At 45.3% G+C, this 16,420-nt stretch overlaps 1 protein-coding gene across 6 annotated transcripts in view; it reads right to left on the reverse strand.

Annotated features, from left to right (window-relative positions):
• ACACA (acetyl-CoA carboxylase alpha) overlaps window positions 1-16,420 on the reverse strand; it is a 2,143,878-nt gene that overhangs the window by 1,036,962 nt on the left and 1,090,496 nt on the right. For all 6 annotated transcript variants that reach the window (XM_044054575.1, XM_044054578.1, XM_044054576.1 and 3 more), the window contains one exon: window positions 11,373-11,528. In XM_044054575.1, the coding sequence (XP_043910510.1) occupies window positions 11,373-11,528 (156 nt within the window). The remainder of the gene's footprint in view (window positions 1-11,372; window positions 11,529-16,420) is intronic.

Here is a 16,420-nt window from a genome sequence, read left to right on the forward strand (position 1 = left end):
CTTGGTTACGCGGGCCTCCTCTGCTTCTAGGGCGGCGTCTACCTGAACTTCCACCCCCTCCCATGCCTCTGGAGGGGGAATCACTTTGTGCATCCTGAAAACACCTCTGCGACTTCCTGAACCACATTTTCCCACCCTTCTGGCCCTTGGGGTAAGGTCTAAAAGGCATGGAAAAATGGACTCCCACAGCAGACAGGATTTTTCCTTCCTGCTCGCACCTAGTGAGAGTGTCCTTTACCTTGGTTCCGAATAACGATGAACCGTCAAACAGGGCATTGGTGAACATAGACTTGAAGGCCTCCGCGAAGTTACAGAGGTGCATCCAGGAGGGTCTCCTAAGAGAGACTCTGGAACCCACTGCCCTGCTCACTCCATCAGCTGTGCATGCGATCAGCCTCATGGAAGAGTTGGTAAGGGAATTTAGGGTAGACATCTGTGCATTGACCTTCTGCGCCATGGCATCAGAAACGTTACCCTGTAGAGAATCTCCTAGCTTTTTTAAGAGATCTCTCCGGACTTGTAAAATGTGTCAAGTAGTTCAGCGACCACAGAGTAAAGGCCACTGAGGTAAACACATGCTTCCCATACCTGTCCATGGCCTGGGACTCCTTGTTAGGCGGATGGATGGTACACGAAGTTTCAGCAAGTTCCTTCTTGGTGGCTGCTGCCACCACCATGGCATCTACTGGAATGCCTTTTGTCAGAAATTCCTTGTCTGTGGGAGCGGACAAAAACTTATTGGGCCTTCTAGGGACTGGTTCCACAGTGTCAGAGGAGTTTCCCACACCTTTCAACAGACTAGATCTAGTAGCTCATCGAAAGGGGGAGACACCCAAGAGGCAGAAGGTTGAGACCCGAAAGCCTTCAGGAACACAGACTCCTCATCAGAAGGGGATTTGGAGGGCCAGCCGCCTTTCTGCTTCAAGATCTCCAGGATATCTGAAAATGAGATATCTTCAGAAGAGGACTTGGGGGACCCTTCTGACTCCTCAAGGATGGTGTCCGACATGAGAGACTCATCCGGGGAGTCGAAGTGTTTCCTCTTACACAATCTCTTTCTGGTGGGCAAAAACTCTGGGGAGACATCAGAAAGTTGGGGACCACTCATGGAGGTATCCTGAGGCCTTGGATTTCCACTGTCCATGGACAGAGGGTGATCTGAAACTGACACCGGTGCTGGAGGGGGCAGAGTGCCAGTGCTGTGGGATGCAGCTGATGACCTGGCCAGCATGCTCCTCATAACCTCGAAGGCTGATCCCCCCTGCTTCGAAGGTCGACTAACTGCAAAGGATATGGTAGTAGCCCTCAGCGCCGATGAGGTCCGAAGCAAATGTCAGGTCCAAGCTCACCCGTGCAGAAGCACCGAGAGGAAGGCTCGGAACCGATGAAGATCAATCTGAGCCCTCCCCCTCGGGTCCGACCTGGGAACTGTGGACTCTCGACCTCGTGGACAGAACCGACGGGGTCAGAGTGGAAATCAGAATTGAGAGGCCAGGCGAAGCTACTGGAACCAACCTAATGGCACCCAACAGAACCGACAACTCTGGCTCCGATGGCTGAGAAAGGCTCAGAGGAGGAACAACAAATGATGAAGGGGCCATGGTCTCCTGAGCCGACTGGGTCAGAGCCAAAATCAATTTGGCCAGCACCGATGACTGAAGCAGTTTCTTCACCACTCTATTAATGTCCTCATTGGAAAGGGACCTCGAGGACCTGGAGGATATAGTTGGAGATCTGGCTCTCCCTACAGAGGGAGACTGACGTGAAGGAGAACCCGGTCCTACAACTGGAGACCGGCACCGAACCAAAATATCCGTGGCCGGCTCCGAAAGGCTGGGAGCCGATACAGACCACCTTCTGTCGGCACCGAAGCCAATGGAGCCGAGGAAGGAGAAGCTGTTCTAGCAACTTTCTATGGCGGCTCCAAAGAAACAGACGGAGCCAGAGAGTGCTTCTTAGCAGTCTTTTTGTCTTTTTTAGCTGGAGAGGATATGGCACTGGAAGACTTAGCCAAGTCTTCCTCGAAGGAGTGTTTAAGCAGTCCTTTCAGGATGAGCTTGTTCTTCCTCTCCTGTAGCATGCGGGGACTAAAGGAATAACAAAACAAGCAGGACTCTTGGAGGTGAACAGCCCCCAAGCAGTACATGCACACGGAGTGCCCATCAGTCAGACATTTTATTGTTGCATTCAATACACTTCTTAAAGCCCGAAGGCCTGTGTTCCTTAGTATCCTTAGACATACTGTATAAGGAGTACACACACACAGACAAGCTGCAAAACCACACGTACACACAAAAGACCTAACTAAACCGGTGCGGGAAACTAGAGCCTCTAACTAAACACGACCTAGTAGCCGATGGGAACAAAAACTACAGGGAGGACTAGGTCCTCTAATTTAAACGGGCCTAGCCCAGGGGAAATAAAGGCAGGATAACACCACCATCAGATGAAAAAAACACTAAGTTACAAGTAACAGAAGCACAACTCGGAAAACAATGGGGAGGACTAGGTCCTCTAACTGAAACGGGCCTAGCCCATGGGAAGAAAGGGAGTAGATGGGATACCAAAAAACGGCCAATGAAAAAGGCCACACAACCAGCCAGAGAGAGACACACACACAGTAGCGATGAAAATAGCTTTTTATGATAAACAAACATCCAAAACTTTAGAAAAAGTATACTTAGCCACGGCCAAAAGCAAGACCACATCTGAGAGTAAGGAGTGGCAAATGAGATCTGGGAAATGGGCCTGTTGCATGATGGGATACCTCTTAGCCATGAGCCAATTGAAGACTTTGAGCTAGAGTATGGCCGAGTCGGAGCTGAGGTTTGGCTCCGAACCCAGGGGTAAGAATGAAGGCGAGATTGGACTACATAACATGAATTATTTTGCAGACAGTGAATAACATCCAGCTAATTAGTGGTAGGAGCTGAGAAATGGCAATACTCATTCAACTTCACATATTTTAGTGACATCTTTACTTAGCTGTAGTGCTTGTTTTACTTGTTCTTTACCTGACTATTGCTGATCTCTATTTGCATTTGATTTTCCCTCTACCTGCCCTTCTGCTTTTGTACTTTTAAACTTGGTGGCTTTTGAGTTGCCTGTCCCTACTATAAATCTGATTTTGGAAACTCCTTCCAATCCCATCTCATCAGCTCATCCTTCTGAGCACTGAGAGATCCACTGGAAAGGCACTCCCTCCCCCTTAGTCTCTTAAAATTGTATTATTTTCTGTTTCCTCCCTTCCCACTTACTAAAAAACATATTTCACTTTATTCAGCTGTTTTACTGTATTTGTGCGTCTTCCTATTTTTATTTACCTTTTTTGCTGCACATTCTTAAAATGTTCAATTGCATTTAATCTGCTGAATTTATTACTGCTTGTCAGTAATCTGATTACATTGTAACTGTTAGTCTAATTTCTTAGTTTTGATTTAAGCACTTGGGCTTCAAACTAGCTATCTTTCATAAGGAAGATTTCTGGTCTACACTCTAATGGCAGGAGAGGTAGATTACACCCTTCTGAGTTAGGAATTGCTGGTTGAAGGCTTATTGTGTCTGTTATTCTAAAAATGTCTTATATCTGGTTTAAACACTTGGGCTCCATGCCAATTATTTCACATTAACAAGGCTTGTTATCTACACTCTTGTGGGAGGAGAGAGTAGCCTCTACACTTCTGAGCTGGTAATTGCTGCTTAATGCTTGTTGTGCCTGTTATTCTAAGTGTCTTAGTTCTGGTTTAAGCAACTAGGGTCCAAACCAGTTATTTTAAATTATGAAGGTTTGTGGTCTACAGTCTTGTGGCAGGACAGAATAGTCTATGCCCTTCCAAGCTGGGAATTGCTGGTTGAAGGATTATTGTGTCTGTTACTCTAAACAAATGTCTTAGTTTTGGGTTAAGCACTTGGGTTCCAAATCAGTTATTTTACATTAAGAAGTTTTGTGATCTGCACTGTTATGGAAGGAGGGGGTAGCTCCACCTTTCTAAGCTGGGAACTGCTTGTGAAGTCTTACTGTGTCTATTATTCTAAGTGTCTTTATTCTGGTTTATTAAGCAATTGGGGTCCAAACCACTTATTTTACATTAGGAAAGTTTGTCGTCTAGAATCCTATGCCATTGCTGTCTAGACAGTTTTTTAACTACTAGAGCACCTAGTCTGCACATAGCTGAGGGTTGCTCATCAAGTTCCTTGTCACATTGACCTGTTCAATACTTAAATTTCCTTCACACCTCCTTAGCAGATTAGTAGCCATGAATATGCACTTCCAGACTCTCTCTGTGGCCAGTCTAATTGAGATGGGTATTTTGAATCACTGTAGCAATTGCTTCATGTACACTGACAACCCACTTATTCTTGATAAAACAGATACATATGTGAGAGGTGTAAAAACACTTTAATGTCGGGGGCAAAACACTCTCATACAACCAAAACTAATCCTATAGAGGTTGCAAGTGGTACTTGCACAGTGCATACTGCAAAAAATAAAGACTCTACATAAAACTACTTATTTTGAGGCACTTACATGTAGCCTAAAATGCAAAGACCTCCTGCACAGTACAATCAAAGAAAGAATCCTCAGCATTCATATAAACACTTTGCTAAAATACCACCCATAGATACACATAGTAACACTGTATCCAGTGCATCTACTGCTAAGCCCTTAAGGCAAACCAGCACACAGACAAATTTCCAGTTTATTGGTGAATCTACAGTGTGGCACACTGATGCTCCCCTCACCAGACTGATTAAGGAGAGAGTCATGGTTAGCTGCCTTTCTGAGGCTAGGATCCATCAAGTCAGGTGAGGAAATCCTTTTATGTTGCGCAACTTCTAATTAAGGACATGGCATCTAGGTCCAAAGAGGTCATTATCCCACTGTACTCCTCCCTTATCAGACCAGTCATAGAGTACAATGATGCCTTTGGTATGTACCTGACCAGGCATAAACAGCAACTAGAGCGACCTCAGAGGTTCCTTACAAAAAGAATACAAGGCGTAACAAAACCTGCCTTATGCAGCGTGCCTTAAAGCCCTTTCCCTCTACTCAGTCCCCTATAGATTGCTGATGGGGTGATCTATGCTTGCTTACAAGGCATCCGCAAACCCTGCACTTATGAATCCCTTGCATATTTGTAAGTCAAAGATTACCAGAACTACAAGGTCTAGGGACCTGAATTTTGACTTAAACAAAACATTCTGGAGAGACAGATATGTGTCCCAGAGACTGTCCCCTCCTATGTAAAAGGTTTCCCATCCTTGTAAGCTGAATTCATCTATTATCCAATTTAAGGACAGCCTAAACCAGTGGATGAGCAATAGGAGATTTATACTGGGAGCAATAGGAGATTTATACTGGGCCTAGCATCTATGTCCCTTATGGGCAGAGGTAGCTTATAAATGCCTGGCTCTTAAAGTCTTATTCGGGTACAGGGCATTATAATTCTTTTGGGAAAACTTGGCTAGGCTTAGAAAGCCCCCTGGGGTATTAGCCTAGCAAAAATCTATAAATCTATGAATATCCTATAGTCTGATACAATATCAATTATGTACCTAAATGTTGTCACATACATTACTTAGTATCCAAAAGTGAATGATCACTGCAGTCAACATAAGAAAGAAAGTACAGTTGTGTACACTTACCATAAATGTAGATGTTCGAGTGTATTCACTGTTGCAGTCATCACACTTGGGTTATCTGCCTGCAGGTAGCCCTCAGTCGGCCAGAATACCAGAGACTTAGTATTTCTGCATCAGTTGCTGTTGCTCCAGGACTGACGTCAGTTCATCGGGGGAATAAAAATAGGCAGCCAACGGCATTACATCAGTTTTTCTTGCCCCAAATGTCAGGAGCCCCCAAATAGGGAGATAAGTTATGGTGGGGAAAACACCACCAGTAAAAAGTAAATACCAATACCCATGAAAGGGGAGAGTAATAAACATAGAGAGGAGAGAGAGAGACAAGGGGGCTGGAGGGAGGGAAACCAGGATTGCAACAGTGAATACACATCTACATTTATGGTAAGTGTACACAACTGTACTATGTTCTTCGTGTTTCAATGTTGCAGTCATCACACTTGGGTAGATTCCCAAAGCTGAAGAAGGGTGGAGGCAGTCAAGAAGAGTTGGGGCTGGCTAGTATGCCTTGCAGGACTGCTGTTGCAAAACCTGCCCTGGATTTGGAAAAGATAAGCTTGTGGTAATGCTTGGTGAAAGTGTGTACAGAACTCCAGGTAGCAGCTTCCGGGATGTCCCTGGTAGGGACTCCCCTGAGGAATGCTGTAGAGGTAGAAGTTTCCTTAGTGGAATGTGTTCTGACTCTCTGAGGGGTTGGTTTCCCATGGTGCTTGTAGCAGAAATGGATGCATTATGCTATCCATTTGGAAATTGTTTGTTTCGAAATGGCCTTGCCTAGTAACTGGTCAGATTTCCTGAAGGGCTTAGCCCTATCAAGGTAGAATCTGAGCTGTCTGTGCACGTCCAAGGAGTGCAGGATCCTTTCCTCTTTATTTTGAGGATTAGGGGAAGAAAGTTGGCAAATCAACAGATTGGTTGAGAGCCACAATGGACACCAATTTAGGCATAAAGGAAGGGTTAGTCCTGAGGGAAACCCTGTCAGCATGGAAAATAATGAAGGGTTCCACAGCCATAAGAGTTTGTAGCTCAGACACTCTTCTAGCTAAAGTGATGACCAGAAGCAAGGCTGTTTTCCAAGAGAGGAATTTTAACTCTGCTGATGCTTCAGGCTCAAAGGGGGGAAGCGTGAGCTTTTCCAGTACAAAGTTATGGTCCCAATCAGGGGTGGGTGCTCTCCTTGGCGGCCTTAAGTTGTTTGCCCCTCTCAGGAACTGTTTGATAAGAGGGTGAGAGAAGAGAGGTGGCACAGTGTTGTAATGAGCCAAAATGGCAGAGGCATGGATCTTAATGGAGGAGAAGGATAGGCCCCTGTGGAGTAGATCTAAGTAATCCAGGATTAGAAGCAGGGAGGGCAGAGTTGTGTCCTCTCCTTTAGACTGAATCCAGGAGCAGTACCTTTTCCACTTATCAGCATAGGATTTCCTTGTACTGGGTCTTCTGGCTTCAAGAATGACGTCCAGCACCTGCTTACTTAGGCTGGTTACTGGGGGAGAATTCAAGGAATAAGCCAGGCTACAAGATTTAGGGTTTTCAGTTGCAGATGCAAGATCTGTCCCCCCTGCTGAGAGAGCAGGGTTGAGTTCTGGGGTAGGTGCCAGGGTGGCACTGGTGACAGGCTGCGCAGGAGTGGGTACCAGTGCTGGCGTGGCCAGTCCGAGGTAATCAGAATTGTCCTTAGTCTGTCCTGCATTATTTTGAGCAATACTCTTGAGAGAAAGTGGCAGAGGGGGAAAGACACAGATTTAGATATTTTCCCACTAGAAGGACAGGGCATTCACTTTCCAGGCCCTGCTGTGAGGTGTCCTGGTGCAGAATTTGCTGAGCTGGTGATTGCAAGGGGAGGCAAAGAGACCCTACTCTGGTGTCCCCCATCTCTGAATCAGAAGGTTGAAGGTGCTGGGTTCTAATTGCCACTCGTGTGGGTCTAGGAGATTTCTGCTTAAGTCGTCTGCCAGTGAGTTTTGTTTGCCTAGCAGGAATTAAGCTTGCAGATGGACCTACAGGGCCATGGCTAGCCTGCAGAGCGGGTAAGAGTGGGTTCCCCCCTGCTTGTTGATGTACCACATAACTGTGGTGTTGTCAAAATATTAGCAGGTGTCCTGGTGAGAGTAGGGGTCTGAAAGTTGTCAGAGCGTGCTGCACAGCTAGCATCTCTTTTTGGTTGATGTGCAGATGAATTTGACTTGGGTTCCAGTGGCCCTGAATGCACTTGCCGTCCATGTGAGGCCCCCCAGGCATAGTCTAATGCATCTGTGGTTAAGGTCTGGATGGCGTGGGGTTGAGTAAAGGGCAGTACCTTGTTGTGGTTGCATGCTGCTGCCCGCCAAAGATACTCTGTCCTTAGACAGGGTATGATAGGAATGACAGTTTCCAGGTCCTGAGAATGATGGCACCAAAGACTTTTTAAGTACCACTGAAGTTTCCTCATATGCAGTCTGGCATATGGAATTAGTAGGATGCATGAGGCCATGAACCCTAGGGTCTGCAGAATTTTCCTTGCAGATAGCTGGGTTCTGGTGGCCATTTGAGTAAAATAGTCTGTCAGATGGGCTTGTTTTTCTGGAGTGAGGAATGCCATCTGGGATGCTGTGTCCAAGCTTGCTCCCAGGAATACAATCTTTTGAATGAAGACTAGTTTTCATTTATTTTCGTTGATGGTGTACCCCAGGGAGGTTAAAAGGTTTTTACAAATGTCAGGTGCTGCAAAAGCATTTCCTGACTGTCTGCCTGAATCAGGCAGTCGTCCAAGTATGGGTAAATTTGAATATTTCTCTGTCTACAGTAAGCAATGGCTAGAGCCAGGCATTTTGTGAATACTCTGGGAGCAGTGGATAAGCCAAAGGGAAGTGCAGAGAACTGATAATGCATAGATCCTGCCCTGAAGGGTAGATATTTCCTGCATGGCTCCCTTATAGGGATGTGCAGATAGGCTTCTTTTAAGTCTAGGGTGACCAACCAGGTATCTTTGGCTAGCATAGGTAGAAGCTGCTGCAGGGTGAGCATTTTGAATTTTGGTACCACCAGGACGGTGTTGAGAATTGAAAGATCTAGGATTGGCGCCAAGTGCCCTCTTTTCTGGGTACCAGGAAAAGTCTGGAATAGAATCCTTGACCTATCTGTTCTGCAGGAACAGGTTGAATTGCCCTTATAGAGAGCAGGGATTGAACTTGGTTTTGTGCCTCTGCCCACTGGTTTGGAGGAAGGTCTGGGAACCCTTTTGGGGTTGGCAGTGAGTGGAAGTAAAATTTGTACCCCTGGGATACAATGTTGAGGACCCATCTGTCTTTGGCGATGGAAATCCATTTTTTTGCATGAAGGGCAAGTTTTCCTCCTAGGGGCACAAGCAGTTGGGCAGAGGTGGGAAGTGGAGTTGAGAAGTCATTGGGAATTCTATCCGTAAGGGGGTAGCTTAGCACTCCCTGCTTTAGAGGTGGAGACACTCCATTGCTTAGATCTCTGCATACCCTGAGACTGTAGTCTGGGGGTCTGTTTCCCCTGGGTCTAGTTTGAGATGGCCTTGACGGGGGTGGAAAGGACCATTTTTCGAGGGGCAATGCCTACTGAATCTAGGAGGCTGTACTTGCAAGAATTCTTTGACTGTTTGCATAGATTTAGCTTTTTCTTCCATCTTTTTAAGAACCTCTTCTGCTTTGGTGCCACACAGATTGTCCTTGTTCAAAGGAGTGTCTAATAACTTTGATTTGACATGGTCTGGCAAGGTCTGCTCCTTAAGCCAAGTATGCTTTCTCAGTACAGAACCAGTGACTGCTTCCCTGCAAGATGCTTCTAGGGCTTCAAAGCCATACTGCAATGTATGCTTGCTGACTTCGATTGAAGAATGCATAAGCTCTTGCAATTCTTTATTTTCTGCACAGTCTGTAAAGGTAGCTATTTTTTGCTTAATAAGTTCCGTAATATGTTGGTACTTCAGCATGTGAAACTGACAATTCAAAGCCCTAATGGCGAGAGTTGCAGAGGTATATACTTTCTTATCCCATTTGTCCAAAGCTCTGGAATCCCTGTCTGAAGGGGTGGGATTCTTAGCTGCAGTTGCTTTGATACCTTTAGGCCCCTGGGAAATTACCTCTGGGTCAGCAGTAGGATTTTTGAAAAGGAATTTGTGACAGTCAGGTACTCTGCAGTACCTGTCTGGGTTCCTAGGAGTAGGGGGTAAAGTATCAGGATAAGACTGGATTCCATAAAGACATCAACAATTTCCAGGACTGGGAATATTGTTAAAAGCCTATGTTGTGGCAAGTCTAGAAATTCTCTGATTCTCTTTTTGGACTGAGGATAGTCTTGGCATTCCCAATGGAAATGCTCTCTTAAAGTATGTAAGGTTTCACCAAAAGAAAAATCCTCTGGAGGAGAGGTAGAGGGGAATGGATTTGTCTGCATCTGAATCCTCATAAGCAGATAAGGGCATGTCTTCATAATCAGAGCCCTCAGAGTCGTCGGACTCTTGGTCTGTTGAAGCTGCTGGGGACTGATCTCTTTTTCTCCCTAATCAGCATAATACGGTCTTCTGCCATTCTAAGCATTTGATGTTGTGGCAAGGGAGCAGGTGCATGCAGTTTGGTCGTCAGTTTTCTAGGTGTAGCACGTACTTTTGGCCTTAGAAACTAGGTAGTTTTAGACAGAACTGAACGTCGGTTTGTGTCGAACATTGTTAGTGTGAAAAACTTCCTCAGAAGCCAGTGCCTGCTCAGCAGCTCCGGACCCATCCAAGGTAGAGACATCCGCAGGTTCCATAGTCAAAGAAGAGTCTCGAGGCATACCAGACTCCGAATGGTTCCTGGTAGAGGCCTGTGAATCCACTGAAGTGGGCATCAGTGTCTGCGAAAGCACCTCACTGAGTACCGACGAACTGGTGACTAGCTTAACGGAAGCATCGTCGAGAGCTTTGGACCTGTGCAGTCTGTCTCTGTCTTTATCCTTATGTTTTTTCAGAATATCGGTAGTCGGATGGCTTACCAAAGCCATTTCGGAATACAGAGTTCGAGAACGAAAGTATTTAGTGACAAAAAGGGCCCGATGATGAATGGTTCGGACATTGAACAAGGCACGTCGTGGTCTGGGACTAAACAGGTGATGCAGTAAGAATGAAAATCTCGGTATGGTATTTGCTTTCCACAGGCACGACAATTGTTAACTTTTTCTGACACCGGTTAGAGCAACAAAAAAGGGTCCCCAATGGGGAACTTAGCTTTAGAAGACTTCAGGATGATTTGATTTGTAAATGAAAACTCAGGTAGTGGGCCTACCGGCACTCATGCGAACTGCTTCTGCTTTAGGCTCCTTGGCAAGAAAGACTGAAGTAATGGCGTCGGCTGCCTGTTTTTATTCCCCTGACGACCTGACATCAGTCCTGTAGCGACAGCAACCAACGCAGAAATATTAAGTCTCTGGTTTTCGGGCTGACTGAGGGCTACCTTCAAGGCAGATAACCCAAGTGTGATGACTGCAACAGTGAAACATGAAGAACATCAAAGAATACACAAATACAGCAGAACAGCTTCTGTGAGGCAAAAATAGTCACATGATTTTAATTCTATTCAGTAAGTAATGAGGTACTCAATACATTATTATTACTTTGTTTCACCAATCCAGAAAATTCTTAGGCAGGGACATTCTACAGATTTGCAATTAACTATAAATCTGTTGCACCGGGGAACAGCCTCTGACATCAACTGTACCACTAGAGTACCCTATTTTTATCAACAGAATAGTACCTTAGATGGGTCCATGATCACTGTGGGCACGAAGTTGAGAAAGATGTGGTTACAATCAGTGCGGACATTAGTGTTGTTGAAGGCCACTTCCAGTTCATCCATAGCTTCCAGAAGCAGGCGCTCTCCCTCATTCTGTAAGTACTCAAATGAGGCTTCCTGTAAGACAACAAGATCCATTATAATCTGCTCCCATTTCCTTGTTTATACAGTTAGTTCAAATAAATATATTCTTCTCTCTGTAACATCCTTCCTAGCCATTTGATTCTCATATAATGTATAAATGTTCCACAACTTCTTCCTCTGAAACATGGTGATATTAGACAGGGTACTCCATGGATCTATTTTATTAATTTGAACTTCAGCTGCTTGAGTTTCCAACTTGCTACTGATTGCTTGATTCATGATGTACCTACCATCAACAGGAAATTTTTAAAAAAGCTTTTTTTTTTTCAGGGAGCAAATATGGGGGCTGCAATCAAACCCCCTGCCTATAAATATACTGCCTCCAAGGTATCACAAAATCAGAGAAAGTATGTTTTCAGGCACAATGTGTGTATCACAGTGTTTCACACTGAATACACAAATGAGCATTCAGTTGTGAGCAAATGAGCCAACATCAGCAGAAAAGTGAATATTAAATAGCTTTATTCCACTCTTTCACTTATTTTCTGTCTCTAGAGATGAAGACCTAGCCTGAAGTGGGATCCTCAAGAACCCAAGCCATCACTCTGACACAACTGGTGAATATATCACATCTTCTTCATATGACACAGTCTAAAGCAAACTTGTGAGTTAAGGTTTATTTATTGTAACTGATCTGGCAACCTGGAGCCATCATAAAACCTGAATTCTATATCTGACTTACACAGTACAGTCTTGATGTTACAGGAATAATGTGCACATATCCCAGGTTGGGGAAAAGCTCAGAACTGGATGTTGGTATGAATTTGCCAAATGCCTGATCTCCTTATGAAGATGGTATGGGAACTACTCTGCTAGCATAAAGATAAGTTGTGTAAAATCTTTCCATAACATTAGATGTCCTTCTGTTCTCTGTTGTAGTATTCTTTGCATGGAGGAGATTGCCTGCCAAGCAACCCAACATTGGTCAATCTACAAAAGTCATTAGTGCCTAGGGTGCATGGTACGTTGCACTTAGTCTAACGGATATAGGCTATAAAAGTGACATATGCATGCACCGACCTCAGAACGGAGTTCCCCAGGGAGAATGCCTGAGGAATAGGAATGTAGCACAGATGCATCCAAGAAACAACAAATGCAGGGGGATGGAGGGTGGGATAGAATACTGCAACAGAGAAGAGAAGGACATTTACCGTTATGGTGAGATTTTACACAGCTTATCTATATCCTTCTGTTCTGCTGCTGCAGTATTCTTTACATGAGGGAGTGTGCAAACGCTCATGAGGAGAAGGAGAGGGAGGAGGTGGGGGCAGAGGAGCTTTCTAGGAAGCCATGGAGAATGGCCCCTGCAAACCCTGCCCTGGATTTGGAAATGTTGTCCAGTTTGTAATGTTTGGTGAAACTTTGGACTGAAGACCAAGTAGTAGCCTTCAAAATGGAGTTGGTGTCCAATCCTTTGAAAAAGGCGCCAGACAAAGCCATGGCTCTGGTGGAATAAGCCCTCATTAGGTTGGGAAGGCTCATTCCATGGTGTTCATAACAGAAGGTGATGACTTTAGAGATCCAGGAAGAAATAGTCTGCTTAGAGATTGGGATCCCTATGGCTCTTGGGTGGAAGGAGACAAACAGCTGGTCAGTTTTCTTGATATTCTTGGTTTTATCCAAGTAAAACATAAGTTGTCTGTGTACATCTAAGGTACGCAGGACTCTTTTTGTCGAGGTTTGGGGGGGAAGCTGGACTGCTTGGTTTAATGATAGCTCATTGACTACCTTAGGCATAAAGAAGGGATTGGTGCGGAGGGAAACCCTGTCCTTATGGAAGACTAGAAACAGAGGGGAGGCCATAACGGCTTGCAATTGTGAAACCCTTCGGGCCGATGTGATTCTCAGAAGCAAAATAGTTTTCCAGGAGCAGAATTTTAAAGAGGCAGAAACTGCTAGCTCAAAGTGGGCCAGGGTCAGCTTTTCCAAAACAAAGTTAAGATCCCAGGGAGGAGGTACTAGTCTTCTGGGAGGTCTCATGTGCAGAACGCCTTTCAAAAATTGTTTGGCCTCAAACCTAGAGGCCAAGGGAGGTTAGAGAGGCAGGCAGAGATGGGTGACAAATGTACTTTCACTGAAGAATAGGTTAGTCCAGCCTCCAGCAACTCACACAGGTATGATAGGACTGTGGGGACATCTAGTGTCAGTGAGTCCAAGTTATGTGAGAGACACCAGATTGAATTTTTTTTCCATTTGAATAAATAAGGTTTCCTCATGTTGGATTTCCTGGTCTCCTACAGTACCCTTAGCACGTCCTCTGAGAAAAGGTGTGTAAAAGGAATCAGCAGTCTATCACCCACAGTGTCATTTGTACGGTTGACAAGCGGGGATGAATGAGGGTGCCCTTGTGTTGTGTGATTAGCTCTACTATGTGAGGTAACTTCTGATGATTGCCCTTGGCTAAATGAAGGAGCAAGGGAAACCAATGCTGTCTTGGCCGAAAGGGAGTCACCAACAATACTTTTGGTCTGTCCTGCCGAATCTTCAAGAGGACTCTTGGGATAAGAAGCAAGGGAGGGAATGTGAAGCTTGGTGGGTCTCTGGCACAAAATAGAGTAAGTTGTCTGTTCACGGGGCAGGCAGAGAGATCCACTTGTGGAATACCCCATTGGTGGACAATGTCCAGAAACACATCCCTGTGAAGCATCCATTTGTGGGGTTGTGTTTTGGACCTGCTGAGAGTGTCTGCCAAAACATTCAAGTTGGATGTGATGTATACTGCCTGAAATGGTGTCTGCAACTTGACCGCTAGCTCCCATACCTGTAAAGCTAGTCTGCACAGAAGGCATGAAATGGTCACCCCCCCCCCCCATTTCTTTATATATCAGAACACTGTCATGTTGTCTGTTAAGACTTTGAGGGGCCCTGGGATGAGGAGAGGCTGAAAGGCCTTGAGTGTCAAAAGTAGTGCTTGCATTTCTTTTATACTGATGTGCTCTTTCCTTTGCAAGGGTGACTAGGTGCCTTGAGCTTTCATGGCACCTAAGGCTGCTCCCCAACCCAAGTCTGAAGCATCTGTGTACAATTCCTCTACTGGTGGGAGAGGATGGAGTGGGAGTCCTGGATTGGTGGAGAGTTGTTGAATCCACTAATTTATTTCTCTCCTTAGGCAGGGAAGAAGAGGGATTTGGAACTCCAGTGGGTGAGCATGCTGGGTCTAAAATGACTTTAGGTACCATTACCATTTCCTCGTGTGCATCTTTGCCAGAGGAAGCATGGTAATGGTGGCGGCCATAAAGCCAAAGATTCTGAGGTAGGTCCTGGCTGAAATGTGGGAGAGGGGAAGGAAACTTTGAAAGAATGTAGAGAGCTCCTGGGCCTTTTGTAAGGGAAGGGAAACCTTCATGAGATCGGTTTGAATCGTGCATCTCAGGAAAGTCTGGTCCTATGTTGGAATGAGGGCTGAGTTTTTTGTAATTTATGGTGAATCCCAAGGAAAGAAGGATGTTGACTGCATGGCTGAGATCCTGCTGTGGCAACTCTGGACTGTCTGCTTGTGGCGGATAATCCAGACATGGGTAGATCGAGATGGCCTGTAGTCTGCAGAATGAAACCACTGGTGCTAGGCACTTTGTGAAGACCCTTGGGGTGGTAGAGAGACCAAAGGGCAATGCAGAAAATTTAAAGTGTCCAGAGGCTACAGAGAATCTGAGATATTTCCTGTATCGTGAGTGGAATGGAATATGCAGATAGGCATCCTTTCTGTCTATGGAGGCCATAACGTCTTGAGGTAGGATTAGGGGGATCAAGGTTTGTAAGGTGAGCATTCTGAAAGAGGGTACCTTTAGGTAGGTGTTTAAGAAGGAGAGGTCTAAGATGGGTCTCCAGGGTCCTTCTTTCCTTGGGACCAGGAATAGCCTGAAATAGAATCCCTTTCCTCTTTGATGGGTGGGTACATGCTGGATGGTGCCTTGATCCAGCAGCTGCTGAAGCACAGGAGACAACAGAGGTAGATGCTCTTTGGGAGGTTGGGGGAATGCCCCTGGGTTGAGACTCCTGCACCATGAAGTATCCATTTTTTTATTATGGAAATTACCCAAGAGTCTTGGGCAATGGTTTCCCAAACTGGACTTGAAAGGGATAGGCAAAGAGACAGGGGAGGGGGGGGGTTGGGGCCTAGGCAGTCAGATGGACCCTGATCTGTCAGGAAAGGGCTGCTTGGAGTTAGGGTTTGTTGTGAAATATGAAAGGATTGTTGCTTCTTTCCTGTTCTCTTGGACTTGGGTTGAGCAGGTCTGGATTACCTCATGACAAAGGCTGGTTTAGATGGGTAATTTCTGTGGAATTTAGGGACCAGAGAAACTAGGAGGTGTTTTAGGTCTTTCATCTCTTTGCCCTTCTCTTGCAAGGTTTTGAACGGTTCAATGGCCGCAGAGCTAAACAAGACTTCACTGTCCAGGGGAGCATCCATCAATTTTAATTTGATATCCTCTGGTAAGGGTCAAAGCCTGACCCATGCATAGATTCAGCTCCCCTGGCAGAACCCTCTATGGCATCATAGCTAGATTTGATAGAATGCCTGGTGACCTGGGATGTGGTAGCTAACAGGGATGTAGCTAGGTTGTTGTTCTCAGATTCGGGTAATTCAGAAATTACTTTAGAGAGATGAGACAAGAGTTCTAATGAATATTTAGCCATATGAGGTTTGGTAGTTTACAGCCCTAAATGCAAGATTGATGGATGTATAAACTTTCTTAACTAGTGTTTCCAAATGCCTGCTGTACTTGTCTGAAGGAAGCAGGGAAGAGGACGAAAGAAGCTATAGGGTTTGTCAGGGGACACAGTGATGACTGATGGATCAGTTTCTGGTGCTCTGAAGAAATACATACAATCTACAGGCACCTTATAAAACCTGTTTTTTTTTA

The sequence above is a fragment of the Protopterus annectens genome, chromosome 13.part0, assembly GCF_019279795.1.
Source record: "Protopterus annectens isolate FY-2018-M chromosome 13.part0, PAN1.0, whole genome shotgun sequence".
Taxonomy (NCBI): Eukaryota; Metazoa; Chordata; order Ceratodontiformes; family Protopteridae; genus Protopterus; species Protopterus annectens.